The sequence below is a fragment of the Oreochromis niloticus genome, linkage group LG6 (genome assembly GCF_001858045.2).
Source record: "Oreochromis niloticus isolate F11D_XX linkage group LG6, O_niloticus_UMD_NMBU, whole genome shotgun sequence".
In the NCBI taxonomy this organism is placed as follows: domain Eukaryota; kingdom Metazoa; phylum Chordata; class Actinopteri; order Cichliformes; family Cichlidae; genus Oreochromis; species Oreochromis niloticus.
Genome location: NC_031971.2, coordinates 282,097 through 302,265, shown reverse-complemented (window position 1 = coordinate 302,265; position 20,169 = coordinate 282,097). Strand labels below are relative to the sequence as shown.

General features: G+C 39.0%; 3 protein-coding genes across 6 annotated transcripts in view; 1 reads left to right on the top strand and 2 right to left on the bottom strand.

Annotated features, from left to right (window-relative positions):
- Positions 1–20,169, bottom strand: part of LOC100711262 (malate dehydrogenase, cytoplasmic) — an 868,968-nt gene that overhangs the window by 767,449 nt on the left and 81,350 nt on the right. The window lies entirely within an intron of this gene.
- LOC100698010 (GTP-binding protein 2) overlaps positions 1–20,169 on the bottom strand; it is a 197,783-nt gene that overhangs the window by 134,242 nt on the left and 43,372 nt on the right. The gene's annotated exons all lie outside the window — the stretch shown is intronic.
- Positions 10–9,885, top strand: zgc:66455 (uncharacterized). 4 transcript variants are annotated; one of them, XM_013267508.3, is made up of 11 exons: positions 10–197; positions 276–306; positions 948–1,531; positions 2,206–2,299; positions 2,381–2,548; positions 3,112–3,153; positions 6,935–7,035; positions 7,244–7,305; positions 8,583–8,749; positions 9,104–9,259; positions 9,395–9,885. In XM_013267508.3, the coding sequence occupies exons 1-11, from the start codon at positions 123–125 to the stop codon at positions 9,772–9,774; spliced, it is 1,860 nt and encodes a 619-aa protein (XP_013122962.1). In that variant the 5' UTR covers positions 10–122; the 3' UTR covers positions 9,775–9,885. The 4 variants fall into 4 exon arrangements, with proteins under 4 accessions (XP_013122962.1, XP_005465749.1, XP_013122960.1 ...); XM_005465692.4 differs by having other exon boundaries at positions 2,206–2,548; positions 9,456–9,598; XM_013267506.3 differs by having other exon boundaries at positions 11–197; positions 2,206–2,548.

Genomic DNA, 20,169 nt, shown 5'->3' with positions numbered 1-20,169 from the left:
ATTAACTAACTGATGCAATTCACCTGCACAGACAGGAAAGGAAATATCTGTTGAACTGAATCTGAGAGAATCAGATTGACTTTGCTGTTTCCCAAATTTCAGTAATTTAACTGCATACGAAAATGAAACAAACAGCCATCATAAACTTCAAGTGTGTGCTGCTCATATTTTTGTTGACATTTGACTGTAATGCACAGGTAAGTTATTGTGCCTCACTGATAACCTCTTTTGGATTTGTATTAACAGTTTAATTGTGTATTTCTTTCTGTCCTTAGGTGAATGAAGAAGATACTGAGCAGCCTCCAGGTGAGTCTGCAAATGTTTAACTTGGGATTTTCCATGTTTGTATGTTATTTTGTAAGTCTAAATGTTTCAGCCTGTGCTGACAAAGTGCATTCATCGGAGTGTGAATGTAGATTAGTTTGCACTTGTGTTTAGAAGTGCTTTAGAAGTGGGTGTGAATGGGTGAATGAGGCATGTTGTATACAGCGCTTTGAGTACTCCGGGAGAGTAGAAAAGCACTATATAAGAATCAGTCCATTTATCATTAAATAAACTGTACCTTATATTGGTAGTTTGACATCACCCATATGGATTTATGGGAGAGCCTTTCCGTATACAGGTTAATATTTGATTGTTTTTATTCACTATGTGTAAGAGTTTGTCTTATCAGTTGGAACCAGTCAGCTGGAAGAAGTGTTGAGAGGCATTCAGTATGTTTAAAAACACAATAAACATTATTAAGAACTAACATGAAGTAAAACTGAACATCCTGAAAGTGAATGATGATAGTATATTTTCCTGATTTTGAAAAATGCATAACTATATGTATATTATATACAGTACTGAAATCAGCACCTGCCAACTAGGTTGATACATTATTAACATAATAATGTATAAAACCATTTCGGTTCATTTAATGACATGTCTTTCTATTCCGTTCACAGATGACTCTGGAGCTGAAAACACTTTCTTTGCCTTGCGGAGTTGTCACCGGTTGCTATACAGTGACAGTGGTGAGTTTTTCTCCCCGGACTACCTATGCTCCAATCCTCCCCTGTGGTGCAACTGGACAATCCAGGTGGATCCGAGTAAAAGGATTCATCTCTACCTGGAGGATTTGACCCCTGATGACATCTGTAACCTCAAACAGGACCAAATCCACATTGACGAGCCAGTTGGTGATTTAGCGGGACACAAAGTCTTACAGAAGTGCTGGCAAGAGGCCAAATACACCACCTCCTCCAATATTCTGTATGTGGTGCTACTGATTGGTGGCTGGCCCAACCCCCTGTACAGGGGCTTTTATGGTCGCTACCAAGCATTTGGATCACCAGTCATTTTTAACCCAGGGGAAGGCTTTACAGAGACAAGCAATGAGTCAGAGACATCTCCTGGGCTGATGGACTTGAGTGAATCTGGACCAGGTACGAAGAGGGAACAGATGGGGTATGGTTATGATGAGGAACAATTAGCAATGATGACTGAGTTACCCACAGAGCCCAAGATGCCTGCAGACACAAACACTTGGGTGAGTGGACACAGTGTTAGTCTTAGTCTCAATTGTAGTTTTGCAGATGCCTTACACTGCCTGGCAATATTTCTAACACTGGCAAAAGCTGCATATTCACTATTAAATTTAAGAATGGGTAAAAAGTGGTCAACGTGTCAATGTTAACACGTCATCACGATTAACGCGATTAAAATTTTTAACCCATCTGGAGCGCAGAATGGACAAACTGCACGAAATGCGTTGATAGAGACATTTCAGGGATTTTGAGTCCTTCTGAGCTCCAGATGGGTTAATTGCCTTAAAAATTGTAATCTTGTAAATTGTGATGACGGATTAATCAGTGTTAACGTTGACAGCCCTAGTAAAATTACTGTCTAATGTTAAAGATTTCACTCACTGATTTAAAAACATATAGAAAAAAGTTTAGCAACTTCTTTCAGTCGACCTTTCAGTTCCTCTGCAGTGTTAATCATTTTGGCTTTTTCTGCACTGTGTTTTGATTTTCTCTTTAATAAATTAACTGTCTAAATTTTTTTTTTAAAGGTCACATTTTATGTCATATTTCATACAACTGAGGTCACGCGATTGCTGTTTTTTATCTTGCAAAAATCTGCAGTACTCGTTTTGTTTTTTATTTTGCTTGTAAATTCCAGAAAATATTGTGAAACTCTTCGTCATCTGTTCTTCTTCAGGTGGATAAAAACAACCCTCCGTCCTTGTCTGGGAACTACACAACCATGCCGACTGAATCAGTGTCCACCCAAAGGACCTTCAGATCAGGGAGAGGTATCACTCACACCCGACTGGAAGTTACCACTGACACTACAACAGCAAAACAAATGAATGAGGAGGAATCTACTGTTGCAGAGGATGAGACCACAACTCTGAGCTGGACAGTGAAGGAGAACATAACTGAGGTCAATCAGACCTCAGTCCAGCTTCCCTCACCCTCCGACAGACAAGAAATACAGCACACTGATCAGACTCATCCTCAGCCTAACATGGTGGAGCCACTGTCAGACCACAGATGGAACTGTGAGTACATTTGAACACAGACACACACCTGGATCTGTCGTGCTCGTTTTTTGGATTGACTAACTGTAATTATATTGCTTAATATAGATATGTTTAGTTCTTTGAAATGAGATCATGAAACCAAATTTTCAATGAACATTTTCAGGTTAAACAGCTATTAAAATTGTGTCTTATGTCTAAATTTTATTTTGCCATGTTTTATTATATTGTATTGTTGCTATTGCTCTTGTGCTATTGTAAGGTGACCTTGAGTGTCTTAAAGGTGCCTATAAATAAAATGTCTTATTATTATTACAGTGCATGTGAAAGCATATGTCAAAATGAGGAATAAGTGATGCACTCTCGATACTTTTGGATGTACTATAAAGAAATGTGTTTTTGCCAAACAAAAGCACACAGATAATCAATATGGTCGAGTGGTGTTGAATCATGTCAAGTCAGATCAGCACTGAATTACACAACTGGTTCATTTGTGGGAAGTCAGAGAGGGGTTTGGTTTTGTTCGTTTTGTTTTTTTTACTGTGTTTTTTTTTTTTTTTTTTTTTTTTTTTTGTCCCTCATAGCAAACATGAAAAACGACTCAAACATTCAACATTTTCCTGGTGGTGAGTATTGGACAAGAATGTCTTATTTTTTTTCTGAAGTGTGGGTTCTCTTTTTATCTGGCTAAATTGCCATTGTACCTTATGCTGAACACACAGGCTCGTCATGAGCAGGTTTTTAAAAATGTTTTATAGATAGATTTATTCATTGAAAAAACACACAAAACAACAACAATCATTCCCTTCTCTTCCCTGCGGGTGGTCTATCCTTCAAGCTTGGGTCCTCTACCAGAGGCCTGGGAGCTTGAGGGTCCTGTGCAGTATCTTTGCTATTTATAGGACTGCGCTCTTCTGAAAAGAGTTCTCTGATGTTATTCCTTGGATCTTTTGGAGCCAATCACTTGGCTTGGGAGTCACTGCACTGATTACCACTGGGACCACTGTTACCTTCATCCTCCACATCTTCTCAAGCTCTTCTTTGAGCCCTTGGTACCTTTCATGTTCCTCCTTCCTGATGTTGCTGTCATTCGGTTTCGCTGCATCTATAACTACGGTCATCTTCCTCTGCTTGTCCACCACTACTATGCCCAGTTGGTTAGCCATCACCAGCTTTTTTTATATCTGGAAGTCCCTGAGGACCTTGGCTCACTCATTCTTGACCACCCTAAGGGCTTCTCCTATTTTGACCTCGGGACTTTCAGGCTGGCACAGATGTTCCTGTATACCACTTGGTTGTGGTGCACCCTGTTGTTATGTGCTGGGGCATCTTTACTCAGTCTGCGTCTGGGGTCTTGCCCAGTGTGGTAGACCCCCACCTCTCTTCTTCTTAGGGCTTGTTCCTGTGCTGCCATGATTACTGCCTCTGTGCTGTCTTTCACTCCAGCTTTGTCCTGCTTCTGGTAGGATTTCTGGATATCAGCCACTTCCTCTATCTATACCATGCAGGGGCCTGTCCTTCCATGATGCTTCTTCTCCTTCTCCTCTTCTTTCTTCTTTCTTTCTGCTGCCTGAGGTATTCGCTAAGTACACAATTGGTTGTGGCCATTGGTTGTACTCATGGATGTTTGTCTCAGCTTGGACAGTGGTTCTGGAATTCACCAGTCCTCAGCCTCCTTACTTTCACTTGTTGTACAGTCTCTCTGTGTGTGTCTGTGTCTACATACATATATACACTACCAGTCTAAAGTTTGGACACACCTTCTTATTTAATGGTTTTTCTTTATTTTCATGACTATTTACATTGTAAATTCTCACTGAAGGCATCAAAACTATGAATGAACACACATGTAATTTTGTAGTAGAGAAAAGTATGAAATAACTCATAACATTCTTTATACTTCAAAATGGCCATCCTTTGCACACTCTTGGCATTCTCTCGATGAGCTTCATGAGGTCGCCACCTGAGCTGGTTTTCCAACAGTCTTGAAGGAGTTCCCAGAGATGCTGAGCACTTGTTGGCCATTTTGCCTTCACTCTGCGCTCAATCTCATCCCAAACCATCTTGACTGGGTTTAGGTCAGGTGACTGTGGAGGCCAGGACATCTGGCGCAGCACTCCATCACTCTCCTGCATAAATTGTCAAGGAGACACTGCCACTTCTAAGCACTGAAGTGGAGAAGGCCTCTCGCTTTGCAGTTTCTTTTGCAAGTTGAGGAAGTTCACGCCGGACTTTATTCACCGTGCCCAGTAACGTTGTTTTGCGCCGCAGCAGTCTGTGCAACAGTAACAGTGAAGTAAAGAAATTGTCCGTTGTGACATTTCTCCCATCATCCAAAAACGCCTCCATCAGTTTCATGACCACGTTCTCTGCCAGCCTCTCTCCCTTCTGACGACTGGGGTCCTTTCCCAAGTAAGGAGATGCACTGCAGACATATTTGGTGTCCAAATCCGTGGCCATCCAGAACTTGATCCCAAATTTGTCTGGCTTGGTTCTAATATACTGTGTGAATGGACAGTGAAGTGAAGCACGAACGATTTGCTACTGCACTGGGCATTCCAATGTCCTCCTCAGCCCACACAGTGCCGTCTTTTGCCGTGTGGCTCTGGCTGGGCTTCCCAGTACCACGGGGCCTCTTCTGTGGAGGCATGTTGGGTTCTTGTTCCGTCTCCTTTTCAGATTCTTCTGAGGAGGTATCAGTGGCCTGCTGGACAACTGAAACCTCTCCTCCATCAAAATCTGCTTCGTCCATTTCCTGAAGCAAGGCCAAAGCCTGTTGCGCGGAGAGGTTCTTCCTGCGTGGCAGGCCATCCTGATGTGCGTTCTCAGAAATGCGAACAAGAAATGATTCTCCCGCCTGGGTCGGTCTGCTTTTATGCACAGCACTGTGCTGTAGTCAAGCAATGCCACTCCCTCACATACACAGTGACAATGGAACAATGGAAGATCTGTGCTGAGAGTCAAGGAAGGTGTGAATGTGTGTCTTTTATATTTGCAGGTCAGTCAATGTGTGGGATATTTTGTATAGGTACGGCAGGCATTTCTGAAAGTTGTAACACAGAGGTTTGGCCTGACTTGGATCTGAGCAACTCTGAGTGAGCAAATGCAAACATGCCAGGCCTCAAGGATAATGGGTGGTTTGCACAACAAAAGCTGGAGGAGAAACGAGCTGATGACCTGTGAAAATCTCAGCAGGGGTGCTTAACACCTCGGGACTTGCACCAGAAAATAAAAAACCCAGTAATTCTAGGGGGTGTTGGGTTTAGGGAAATTACGCAAATTTGCGCAGGTTTAGTAAACCTAGTGTTAAACATCCCGGAGGTGTGTTTGGGGTCATTGTCCTGTTGAAAAATACATTGTGGTCCAACTAAATGCAAACCGGATGAGATGGCAGGATGCTGTGGTAACTATGCTGGTTCTGTGTGCCTTTAATTTTGAATAAATGCCCAACAATGTTCACTACTTGTGTTTCTTGGCCCAAACAATGCTCTTCTGCTTGTTGGTTTTCCTTAGTTATGGTTTCTTAGCAGCTATTTGACCATAAAGGCCTGACTTGCACAGTCTTCTCTGAACATTTGATGTGTGTAGAGATGTGTCTGCTACTGGAACTCTGTGTGGCATTTATCTGGGCTTAATCTGAGTCGCTGTTAACTTCAGATTTCTGAGGTTGGTGACTCGGATGAATTTATCCTCAGCAGCAGAGGTGACTCTTGGTCTTTCTTTCCTGGGGCATCCTCATGTGAGCCAGTTTCATCATAGTGCTTGACGGTTTTTGAAACTCCACTTGGCAACACAGTCAAAGTTTTAGCAATTTTCCTGACTGACTGACTGACCTTCAGTTCTTAAAGTCATGATGGACTGTCATTTCTCTTTACTTAGCTGATTGGTTCTTGGCATAATATAATTTCTAATAGTTGTCAAATAGGGCTGTCAGCTTTGTACCAAGCTGACTTCTGCAGAACACAACTGATCAACCCAACTCCATTAAGAAGGATGCTGTGGTAACCATGCTGGTTACCACAGCATCCTGCCATCTCATCCGGTCTGCATTTAGTTGGACCACCATGTACAAATGAACCCTGACAGGTGACTACATCATGAAGGTCATTGAGAGAAGGATAAGGGATTGCAGTTCTGGCTGTGGTTACTTTCAGGAATCTAAAATATAAAGCATATTTAGAGTTGTTTTTTTCTTTGATGCATATATCTTGCTTCATATATTTGATGTCTACAGTGTAGGAAGTAGTAAAATTAAAGAAAAAACATTTAATGAGAAGATGTGTGTACAAACTTTGTGTATGCCTGTATGTCTAATCTGGAGATCAAATTTCATTTATTTTATCTGAGCTACCAGTGAAACTGTTATTATAAAGACTTTGTTTTGGTCCTCTGAAATCTCTCTGACAGATCACCTGTTTGAAGTGGCTATAGAGATCAACTTTAGTCAGGATTTGGTGGAGTCTTGGGACAACCTGGCCAGATCACTGCTGCTTTCAGTTAAAGCTTTGGTATGGGGTGTGTGTGTGTGTCTGTCTCTGTGTGTGTGTTTGAGACATGACATTAAAGGTGTTATATGTATATGTAGCATGTGCATGGGTGGTTTTTTTTTTTTTTTTTTTTTTTTTGGTAATAAATATTAAAAACAAAGCATCACTGACGCATTAAGAAATGGTGAAGGCCCAGACTAAACTTTGTACATGGCTTTTGTTTCTGTAGATCAGCAAACAGCTGGAGGCTCTGCATGAACAACTGTCAGTGTCTTCCAAAAGAATAAAAAGGTTTGTAGAAAACATCCTCACAAGTCTTTCCATTAATGCTGAAGTATAAGTTTGTCTTTGAATACATTTAAAAACATTTGAATGACACTGTCTTTTTTGAGTGAACCTATTCAGAAAATGACTGCAACTCCACACTGAACCACAAATACCATTGGTCTGATCTTGCAAAACCGACCACCACTGGATGAGAGTATAGATGGGATCAGTGGTAAAATGTAACTTACATTTACTCCAGTACTTACTGAAGATGAATTTGAACACCTGTACACTTGAGATATTTGTTCTAGTTCACTATATTTTTGCCACTTTGTTTTGTGTCAATTGTTTTACAATTTTTATGCTCTTGTGCAATGCTGCTGAATACCATCTGCAAGGAAAGTCTGTGAAAAGTACCACCGCATATGAGCCTGAAAATCATACTCGGTGTTTTCCACACTATTTGTCTTTTTATTTCTCATCTGTCGTGGTCTTAGGTTTTTGTGTTGATTGTGAAGTTGCTGAATTTCAGGTTTCTGTTTAGGTTTTATTGCATTGTTCACTTTTATTGTAGTGTTTGAAGTTTTAAATTGTATTATTTAAGTCCCTGTTTAGTTTCTTTGGAGTTCTGGGTACCTGTTTAGATTGCCTTATTGTTCTAGTGTTAGTTTAGAAATTCTTTTCTGTATTAAACCTTGGCTCCAATTTTGATATTCTTATGCGTTTAATTTGATCAGTTTCCTTATTTTGGTCCTCCTTCTGTCTTGTCTTTCTCTTTATGCTTTTGTCCTCCGGTTTTCAATTCTGTTTTCTTTAGTGCTCTGTGTAACTTTTAGTTCCTGTCACTGTCTTGCCGTGATTGTTCTTATCTGTGTTAATTTTGGTCAGTGTCTGTTATCGCTGTTTCATTGTCTGATACCCTTTCTTCTGCTGTGGTTGTCGGAATTTTCATTTGCTTCACATTTTGGACATTTTGACAGTCACTCTGGGACTCCATGTCCAACTTGGAAAAAAAGGGTGCCTTTTACTTTGCATCCAGCATATAGGGCCGGGCCAGACCTTTTCCCCACCTCTCTTTCTTTTTCCTCTTGTGCTGCCATACTAAAAACAAATCCTGGAAACTCCACTTGAGAACTGTGGACTGGTTTATTACATTAAACCTCACTCTGCAACACCTGTACTTATGTCATTGTGCAGTTTGACTGCTTTAGACTACACAATGAAGCGGGATCTATGGACCATAAAGCTGCTTTACTGTTAAGGTAAATGTTATGGTACATAATTACAGGTTTTGTGCACAGGTTGCATGCAGGAGTGCTGTACATCCTCTGGCTGCAAGTTAGACAGGGACCTAGAGGCATGCATGTCCACAGGGCCATCCACTCAGCTCTCCAGGGGCTCATTGCCACTGGTATCAACTTCAAAGGGAATCTAAGAAAGGCAATTATCATGTCTGTGTCAACTGCAGGTATGGAAGTGTCCTAAATTGCTTGGTAATGTTACTCTGGACAAATCTTATTAAATTCTGTTCTTTTGAATTCTTTTGGTGACAGAGAAAGACTGGACTCAGAGTGGCCTACATTCTAACTCACAAGGGCGTTTTCCTACACTGGGCTCTATAAAACAATATAAACAGAAAATAAGCATTAAGGATATATATTTATATCGTAACAATCTGTAAATGGGAAGGAATCAAAAACAGTGATTACTGATAAATATACATTTGATTACACTACATTGTTTTTACATAGTTTTTTTTAAAATGCATATAATACTAACTAAACACATTATCAGCTAAAAGTTCTGTCCATGTCTGTTTCAGATGTTAATGAGTGTGGGACCCAGCTTGTTCAATGTGACATCAATGCAGACTGTGTGAACCAGTTTGGCTCCTACTCATGCCATTGCCGGGCAGGCTTTCAGGATGAGTCCCGCCTGGGATCAGGAGGAACGATCTGTGTGGACATGAAGGCTGCAGGTATGCTTGACCCAAATCAGTAAGCTTAGTTAGACTTGCAGATATTCTGCTTTAATTCAGCTGCTGACCTTCTTCTGTTTTTTTTGTTTTGTTTTTTTTTTGGGGGGGGGGGGTTGTTTCTCATTTTCCCTTCAGGTTGCAGCTCAAACCTGTCCACTGAAACTAAAGGTGTATACGTCCTTTTCTTCCTGCTCAGCTCACTAATTCTGGCGCTGCTGGTGGTGGCCGGCATGCTCTACCATCGTCACCACTGGGGAAAATTCCTAGTTCGCTGCCACAGCAACAGCAGCTTATCCCCTTCTGACCCCAACAACAACCACCAGCCTGAGGAAAACTACTCCAATCCCGCTGACTCTGACCCGCCTCCCCCATCTCCACCTGCCTGGGGCCCCAGAGAGTGCTGGGGCCATGTAAAGGAGCAACGGCCAGTTGTGGATCTGCAGCTGCTGCGCTTCAATCTGCTGCACCCTCCAGACAGCTACATGGATCAGCAGGAGGGTGTGAACAGTCAATGATAATTCATCTTAATTATATTCAGTAAAATGTCTTCTTTAATTTACTTTCTCTTTTTTGTCTGCATTTTGCACTATTTGTAAATTACACAATTAAAGTCACAATTGAAAGCATTTTTATTCCTTGTCTCGAAATTTTCATGAGGTCTTTAGAGGCCTAAGGGACATATTTACTAAGTTGTCACAAATTACTTGCAGTGAGTGACAAAATGTTCCACGTCTAGTTTTAGTTTACCTGATACCCTTAATACTAGTATCAAATGAGCATATTTGTCACCAAGTCTGGTAAGCGATGAAGTGCATGTCTTGAGAGAAGAAAGTTATAATAATAATAATAACTAGAAAGTGCATTTTCTGAAGAAACTGCAGTGTGAATGCTTGAATCTGAATGTATGCACTGAAATGAATTAATTGCTGAATTTAAGTTAAAAATTTTGAATGAGATGAAAAATACAGAAATTTTCACCTGAAAACAAAAGTGCTGAACTGCTAAAAGCTGACATCCACAGACAAGAAGTTGGAAAAGAGCTGAAAATGTTTTAATTGTAAATTAGAAAAACCTAAGAAATGAGAAAAGATTATTTAGAGTCAGAAAACATCTGAATGAATATTAAAAGTTCATATTCTTTGAATCACTGAATGACTAAAATGTGATCCCTCCACTTGGATCCACACAGTTTTAAAGGTTTACATCTCTGAGCTTTGAAAGACACGGTGTTGGAAAGAGAACAACGGTGGCTACGTTTTGAGGGTAAAATGATGGCTGTAGAGCAAACACTGTGGACACAGCAGCAGTTGAAAGAGAAGTGTTTAAGATGAATCTTGGCACAGTGAGAGACAGAGCTCGTTAGGCAGGCAGGTGTGAGCCTGGTTGCTATAGTGACTGCACCCAATGGCTCCATACACACGCTCACAGACATGCACCTCACTTTTGCTGCTTAAAATGAACAGAAAAGTCAGGCCGAAACAAATCCTTCCCAAATGAAAAGTACAGGTCGTATTGACAAAATTCTTTCACCGTGAGCGACAGCAATGTCTAGTCTACTGAATTCTCAGTTTTCATGCCTGTAGAGTTTAATATATGGACGTGGTGACAGTGTAAAGACAGCCTGTACTTCTGATTTTCAAACGAACCTTCTGAGCCATTTTAACATTAGAGTCTATGGAAGAGTTGGAGGGAGGAGGCTGTGCTTTGGTGACATTTATGAAAGAACCATAACACCTAGCACAATAGTAAACACATTGGATGAAAGAGGACAGCGATGGCGACGTTTTGAGGGTAAAATCATACCTGTAGAGCAAACGCTGCGGACACAGCAGCAGTTTTAAAAAAGATTTTCAGATTAATTTTTTTGCTCCTCTCACTCTAGCAGTTGAGCTGTCTCACTCTAGCCCCAACATTCCGTCCCATACACACCCATTATAAACTCTGAAACGGCTGAAAAAACATCATGAAACTTAAACTGGAACTGAAGAAAAAGTATAATAGATATTGAAAAGATAAATACAAGTTGAATAGTTGAATGTCTTGTCTTCATTTTAAAGTTTGAATGGAAGCTCTATGTCAACGTACGTGGAAGTAGTAGGAGTTTAAAAATGAGTAAGTTGAATGAGGATTTGAAGGGTCTCCCCATTGAAATACATGGGAAATTTTTGTTGAAAAAAGTTGAATAAAATTAAAAATATAAATGTTAAAAATGAGAAAAATAGAAGCAGTCATGTCCAAAAGAAGAGGAATCTAACGGTGTTTGAATGGTTTTTCTAAGTTGAACGGTTTTGAAGGAGTAGCAGTACAAAAAACGAACGGAATACATAATAAACTAGAAAGTACATTTTCTGAAGAAACTGCAGTGTGAATGCTTGAATCTGAATGTATGCACTGAAATGAATTAATTACTGAATTTTAAGTTAAAAATGTTAAATGAGATGAAAAATACAGAAATCTGCACCTGAAAACAAAAGTGCTGAACGGCTAAAAGCTGACAACCACAGAGAAGAAGTTGGAAAAGAGCTGAAAATGTTTTAACTGTAAATTAGAAAAACATAAGAAATGAGAAAAGAAAATTTAGAGTCAGAAAACATCTGAATGAATATTAAAAGTTCATATTCTTTGAATCACTCAATGACTAAAATGTGATCCCTCCACTTGGATCCACTCAGTTTTAAAGGTTTACATCTCTGAGCTTTGAAAGACACGGTGTTGGAAAGAGAAGAATGATGGCGACGTTTTGAGGGTAAAATGATGGCTGTAGAGCAAACACTGTGGACACAGCAGCAGTTGAAAGAGAAGTGTTTAAGATGAATCTTGGCAGAGTGAGAGAGAGCTCGTTAGGCAGGCAGGTGTGAGCCTGGTTGCTATAGTGACTGCACCCAATGGCTCCATACACACGCACACAGACATGCACCTCACTTTTGCTGCTTAAAATGAACAGAAAAGTCAGGCCGAAACAAATCGCTCCCAAATGAAAAGTACAGGTCGTATTGACAAAATTCTTTCACCGTGAGCAGCAGCAATGTCCAGTCTACCTAATTCTCAGTTTTCATGCCTGTGGAGTTTATTATATGGACGTGGTGACAGTGTAAAGACACCATGCTCTTCTGATTTTCAAACGAACCTTCTGAGCCATTTTAACATTAGAGTCTATGGAAGAGTTGGAGGGAGGAGGCTGTGCATTGGTGACATTTATGAAAGAACCATAACACCTAGTACAATAGTAAACACATTGGATGAAAGAGGACAGCAATGGCTACGTTTTGAGGGTAAAATCATACCTGTAGAGCAAACGCCGCGGACACAGCAGCAGTTTTAAAAAAGATTTTAAGATTAATTTTTTTGCTCCTCTCACTCTAGCAGTTGAGCTGTCTCACTCTAGCCCCAACATTCCGTCCCATACACACCCATTATAAACTCTGAAACGGCTGAAAAATCATCATGAAACTTAAACTGGAACTGAAGAAAAAGTATAATAGATATTGAAAAGATAAATACAAGTTGAATAGTTGAATGTCTTGTCTTCGTTTTAAAGTTTGAATGGTGGCTCTACGTCAATGTATGTGGAAGTAGATACAGTTTAAAGAGGAGTAAGTTGAATGAGGATTTGAAAGGTCTCCCCATTGAAATACATGGGAAATTTTTGTTGAAAAAAGTTGAATAATTTAAAAAATATAAATGTTATAAATGAGAAAAATAGAAGCAGTCATGTCCAAAAGAAGAGGAATCTAATGGTGTTTGAATGGTTTTTCTAAGTTGAACGGTTTTGAAGGAGTTAGCGTCCAAAAAATGTACGGAATAGATAGTGAAAAATAACTAGAAAGTGCATTTTCTGAAGAAACTGCAGTGTGAATGCTTGAATCTGAATATATGCACTGAAATGAATTAATTGCTGAATTTAAGTTAAAAATGATGAATGAGCTGGAAAATACAGAGTTTTCAACCTGAAAACTAAAGTGCAGAACTTTTGAAAGCTGATGTTCACACAGAAGAAGTTGGAAAATAGCTGAAAATGTTTGAATTGTAAATTAGAAAAACCTAAGAAATGAGAAAACACAATTTAGAGTCAGAAAACATCTGAATGAATATTAAAAGTTCATATTCTTTGAATCACTGAATGACTAAAATGTGATCCCTCCACTTGGATCCACACAGTTTTAAAGGTTTACATCTCTGAGCTTTGAAAGACACGGTGTTGGAAAGAGAACAACGGTGGCTACGTTTTGAGGGTAAAATGATGGCTGTAGAGCAAACACTGTGGACACAGCAGCAGTTGAAAGAGAAGTGTTTAAGATGAATCTTGGCACAGTGAGAGACAGAGCTCGTTAGGCAGGCAGGTGTGAGCCTGGTTGCTATAGTGACTGCACCCAATGGCTCCATACACACGCTCACAGACATGCACCTCACTTTTGCTGCTTAAAATGAACAGAAAAGTCAGGCCCAAACAAATCCTTCCCAAATGAAAAGTATAGGTCGTATTGACAAAATTCTTTCACCGTGAGCGACAGCAATGTCTAGTCTACTGAATTCTCAGTTTTCATGCCTGTAGAGTTTAATATATGGACGTGGTGACAGTGTAAAGACAGCCTGTACTTCTGATTTTCAAACGAACCATCTGAGCCATTTTAACATTAGAGTCTATGGAAGAGTTGGAGGGAGGAGGCTGTGCTTTGGTGACATTTATGAAAGAACCATAACACCTAGTACAATAGTAAACACATTGGATGAAAGAGGACAGCGATGGCGACGTTTTGAGGGTAAAATCATACCTGTAGAGCAAATGCCGCGGACACAGCAGCAGTTTTAAAAAATATTTTAAGATTAATTTTTTTGCTCCTCTCACTCTAGCAGTTGAGCTGTCTCACTCTAGCCCCAACATTCCGTCCCATACACACCCATTATAAACTCTGAAACGGCTGAAAAATCATCATGAAACTTAAACTGGAACTGAAGAAAAAGTATAATAGATATTGAAAAGATAAATACAAGTTGAATAGTTGAATGTCTTGTCTTCATTTTAAAGTTTGAATGGAAGCTCTATGTCAACGTACGTGGAAGTAGTAGGAGTTTAAAAATGAGTAAGTTGAAGGAGGATTTGAAGGGTCTCCCCATTGAAATACATGGGAAATTTTGTTGAAAAAGTGAATAAAATTAAAAATATAAATGTTAAAAATGAGAAAAATAGAAGCAGTCATGTCCAAAAGAAGAGGAATCTAACGGTGTTTGAATGGTTTTTCTAAGTTGAACGGTTTTGAAGGAATTAGATGCCAAAAAACGTACGGAATATATAATAATAACTAGAAAGTGCATTTTCTGAAGAAACTGCAGTGTGAATGCTTGAATCTGAATGTATGCACTGAAATGAATTAATTGCTGAATTTTAAGTTAAAAATGTTGAATGAGATGAAAAATACAGAAATTTGCACATGAAAACAAAAGTGCTGAACTGCTAAAAGCTGACAAGCACAGAGAAGAAGTTGGAAAATAGTTGAAAATGTTTTAATTGTAAATTAGAAAAACCTAAGAAATGGGAAAAGAAAATTTAGAGTCAGAAAACATCTGAATGAATATTAAAAGTTCATATTCTTTGAATCACTGAATGACTAAAATGTGATCCCTCCACTTGGATCCACACAGTTTACAAGGTTTACATCTCTGAGCTCTGAAAGACACGCTGTTGGAAAGAGAAGAACGATGGCGACGTTTTGAGGGTAAAATGATGGCTGTAGAGCAAACACTGTGGACACAGCAGCAGTTGAAAGAGAAGTGTTTAAGATGAATCTTGGCACAGTGAGAGACAGAGCTCGTTAGGCAGGCAGGTGTGAGCCTGGTTGCTATAGTGACTGCACCCAATGGCTCAGTACACACGCACACAGACATGCACCTCACTTTTGCTGCTTAAAATGAACAGAAAAGTCAGGTCGAAACAAATCGTTCCCAAATGAAAAGTACAGGTCCTATTGACGAAATTCTTTCACCGTGAGCGGCAGCAATGTCCAGTCTACCTAATTCTCAGTTTTCATGCCTGTGGAGTTTATTATATGGACGTAGTGACAGTGTAAAAACACCATGCTCTTCTGATTTTCAAACGAACCTACTGAGCCATTTTAACATTAGAGTCTATGGAGGAGTTGGAGGGAGGAGGCTGTGCTTTGGTGACATTTATGAAAGAACCATAACACCTAGTACAATAGTAAACACATTGGATGAAAGAGGACAGCGATGGCTACGTTTTGAGGGTAAAATCAGACCTGTAGACCAAACGCTGCGGACACAGCAGCAGTTTTAAAAAATATTTTAAGATTAATTTTTTCGCTCCTCTCACTCTAGCAGTTGAGCTGTCTCACTCTAGCCCCAACATTCCGTCCCATACACACCCATTATAAACTCTGAAACGGGTGAAAAAACATCATGAAACTTAAACTGGAACTGAAGAAAAAGTATAATAGATATTGAAAAGATGAATACAAGTTGAATAGTTGAATGTCTTGTCTTCATTTTAAAGTTTGAATGGTGGCTCTATGTCAACGTATATGGAAGTAATAAGAGTTTAAAAATGAGTAAGTTGAAGGAGATTTTGAAGGGTCTTCCCATTGAAATACATGGGAAATTTTTGTTGAAAAAAGTTGAATAATTTTAAAAATATAAATGTTATAAATGAGAAAAATAGAAGCAGTCATGTCCAAAAGAAGAGGAATCTAATAGTGTTTGAATGGTTTTTCTAAGTTGAGCGGTTTTGAAGGAATTAGATGCCAAAAAACGTACGGAATATATAATAATAATAATAATAATAACTAGAAAGTGCATTTTCTGAAGAAACTGCAGTGTGAATGCTTGAATCTGAATGTATGCACTGAAAAGAATTAATTGCTGAATTTTAAGTTAAAAATGTTGAATGAGATGAAAAATACAGAAATTTGAACCTGAAAACAAAAGTGCTGAACTGCTAAAAGCTGACAAGCACAGAGAAGAAGTTGGAAAATGTCTGAAAATGTTTTAAATGTAAATTAGAAAAACCTAAGTAATGAGAAAAGAAAATTTAGAGTCAGAAAACATCTGAATGAATATTAAAAGTTCATATTCTTTGAATCACTGAATGACTAAAGTGAATCCCTCCACTTGGAACCACACACTTTTAAAGGTTTACATCTCTGAGCTTTGAAAGACATGCTGTTGGAAAGAGAAGAACGATGGCTTCGTTTTGAGGGTAAAATGATGGCTGTAGACCAAACACTGTGGACACAGCAGCAGTTGAAAGAGAAGTGTTTAAGATGAATCTTGGCACAGTGAGAGACAGAGCTCATTAGGCAGGCAGGTGTGAGCCTGGTTGCTATAGTAACTGCACCCAATGGCTCAGTACACACGCACACAGACATGCACCTCACTTTTGCTGCTTAAAATGAACAGAAAAGTCAGGTCGAAACAAATCGCTCCCAAATGAAAAGTACAGGTCCTATTGACAAAATTCTTTCACCGTGAGCGACAGCAATGTCCAGTCTACCTAATTCTCAGTTTTCATGCCTGTGGAGTTTATTATATGGACGTGGTGACAGTGTAAAGACAGCCTGTACTTCTGGTTTTCAAACGAACCTTCTGAGCCATTTTAACATTAGAGTCTATGGAGGAGTTGGAGGGAGGAGGCTGTGCATTGGTGACATTTATGAAAGAACCATAACACCTAGTACATAGTAAACACATTGGATGAAAGAGGACAGCGATGGCTACGTTTTGAGGGTAAAATCAGACCTGTAGACCAAACACCGTGGACACAGCAGCAGTTTTAAAAAATATTTAAGATTAATTTTTGCTCCTCCACTCTAGCAGATCAGCTGTCTCACTCTAGCCCCAACATTCCGTCCCATACACACCCATTATAAACTCTGAAACGGCTGAAAAACATCATGAAACTTAAACTGGAACTGAAGAAAAGTATAATAGATATTGAAAAGATAAATACAAGTTGAATAGTTGAATGTCTTGTCTTCGTTTTAAAGTTTGAATGGTGGCTCTATGTCAACGTATATGGAAGTAATACGAGTTTAAAAATGAGTAAGTTGAAGGAGATTTTGAAGGGTCTTCCCATTGAAATACATGGGAAATTTTGTTGAAAAAGTTGAATAATTTTAAAAATATAAATGTTATAAATGAGAAAAATAGAAGCAGTCATGTCCAAAAGAAGAGGAATCTAATGGTGTTTGAATGGTTTTTCTAAGTTGAGCGGTTTTGAAGGAATTAGATGCCAAAAAACGTACGGAATATATAATAATAATAATAATAAAGATTACAACAACTATACTGTGAATGCTTTTACAAGCATTCACACTAATAACTAGAAAGTGCATTTTCTGAAGAAACTGCAGTGTGAATGCTTGAATCTGAATATATGCATTGAAAAGAATTAATTGCTGAATTTTAAGTTAAAAATGTTGAATGAGATGAAAAATACAGAAATTTTCACCTGAAAACAAAAGTGCTGAACTGCTAAAAGCTAACATCCACACAGAAGAAGTTGGAAAAGAGCTGAAAATGTTATAAATGTAAATTAGAAAAAGATGAGTAATGAGACAAGAAAATTTAGAGTCAGAAAACGTCTGAATGAATATTAAAAGTTCAAATTCTTTGAATCACTGGATGACTAAAATGTGATCCCTCCACTTAGATCCAAACAGTTTAAAAACTTTACATCTCTGAGCTTTGAAAGACATGCTGTTGGAAAGGGAAAAACGATGGCTTCGTTTTGAGGGTAAAATGATGGCTGTAGAGCAAACACTGTGGACACAGCAGCAGTTGAAAGAGAAATGTTTAAGATGAATCTTGGCACAGTGAGAGACAGAGCTCGTTAGGCAGGCAGGTGTGAGCCTGGTTGCTATAGTAACTGCACCCAATGGCTCAGTACACACGCACACAGACATGCACCTCACTTTGCTGCTTAAAATGAACAGAAAAGTCAGGCCGAAACAAATCGCTCCAAATGAAAAGTACAGGTCCTATTGACGAAATTCTTTCACCGTGAGCGGCAGCAATGTCCAGTCTACCTAATTCTCAGTTTTCATGCCTGTGGAGTTTATTATATGGACGTGGTGACAGTGTAAAAACACCATGCTCTTCTGATTTTCAAACGAACCTTCTGAGCCATTTTAACATTAGAGTCTATGGAGGAGTTGGAGGGAGGAGGCTGTGCATTGGTGACATTTATGAAAGAACCATAACACCTAGTACATAGTAAACACATTGGATGAAGAGGACAGCGATGGCTACGTTTTGAGGTAAAATCAACCTGTAGAGCAAACGCTGCGGACACAGCAGCAGTTTAAAAAATATTTTAAGATTAATTTTTTCGCTCCTCTCACTCTGGCAGTTGAGCTGTCTCACTCTAGCCCCAACATTCCGTCCCATACACACCCATTATAAACTCTGAAACGGCTGAAAAATCATCATGAAACTTAAACTGGAACTGAAGAAAAAGTATAATAGATATTGAAAAGATAAATACAAGTTGAATAGTTGAATGTCTTGTCTTCGTTTTAAAGTTTGAATGGTGGCTCTATGTCAACGTATGTGGAAGTAGTAGGAGTTTAAAAATGAGTAAGTTGAATGAGGATTTGAAGGGTCTCCCCATTGAAATACATGGGAAATTTTTGTTGAAAAAGTTGAATAAAATTAAAATATAAATGTTATAAATGAGAAAAATACAAGCAGTCATGTCCAAAAGAAGGAATCTAACGGTGTTTGAATGGTTTTTCTAAGTTGAACGGTTTTGAAGGAGTTAGATGCCAAAAAACGTACGGAATATGACATAATAACAAAGATTACAACAACTATACTGTGAATGCTTTTACAAGCATTCACACTAATAATAACTAGAAAGTGCATTTTCTGAAGAAACTGCAGTGTGAATGCTTGAATCTGAATGTATGCACTGAAATGAATTAATTGCTGAATTATAAGTTAAAAATAAAAATGTTGAATGAGCCTGAAAATACAGAGTTTTTAACCTGAAAACAAAAGTGCAGAACTTTTGAAAGCTGATGTTCACACAGAATAAGCTGGAAAATAGCTGAAAAGTTTTAAATTAAAATTGGAAAACCTAAGAAATGAGAACAGAAAATTTAGAGTCAGAAACATCTGAATGAATATTAAAAGTTCATATTCTTTGAATCACTGAATGACTAAAATGTGATCCCTCCACTTGGATCCACAGACTTTTAAAGGTTTACATCTCTGAGCTTTGAAAGACACGGTGTTGGAAAGAGAACAAGGATGGCGACATTTTGAGGGTAAAATGATGGCTGTAGAGCGAACACTGTGGACACAGCAGCAGTTGAAAGAGAAGTGTTTAAGATGATCTTGGCAGAATGAGAGACAGAGCTCGTTAGGCAGGCAGGTGTGAGCCTGGTTGCTATATGACTGCACCCAATGGCTCCATACACACGCACACAGACATGCACCTCACTTTTGCTGCTTAAAATGAACAGAAAAGTCAGGCCGAAACAAATCGCTCCCAAATGAAAGTACAGGTCGTATTGACAAAATTCTTTCACCGTGAGCAGCAGCAATGTCCAGTCTACCTAATTCTCAGTTTCATGCCTGTGGAGTTTATTATATGGACGTGGTGACAGTGTAAAAACACCATGCTCTTCTGATTTCAAACGAACCTTCTGAGCCATTTTAACATTAGAGTCTATGGAGGAGTTGGAGGGAGGAGGCTGTGCTTTGGTGACATTTATGAAAGAACCATAACACCTAGTACAATAGTAAACACATTGGATGAAAGAGGACAGCGATGGCTACGTTTTGAGGGTAAAATCATACCTGTACAGCAAACGCTGCGGACACAGCAGCAGTTTAAAAAAATATTTTAAGATTAATTTTTTCGCTCCTCTCACTCTAGCAGTTGAGCTGTCTCA

Coding starts and splice junctions, on each gene's coding strand:
- zgc:66455 (XM_013267506.3), top strand. CDS start 123: ATGAAACAAACAGCCATCATAAACTTCAAGTGTGTGCTGCTCATATTT. Junction 198..275: donor CATTTGACTGTAATGCACAG/GTAAGTTATTGT, acceptor TTCTGTCCTTAG/GTGAATGAAGAAGATACTGA. Junction 7,306..8,582: donor TCTTCCAAAAGAATAAAAAG/GTTTGTAGAAAA, acceptor TTTTGTGCACAG/GTTGCATGCAGGAGTGCTGT.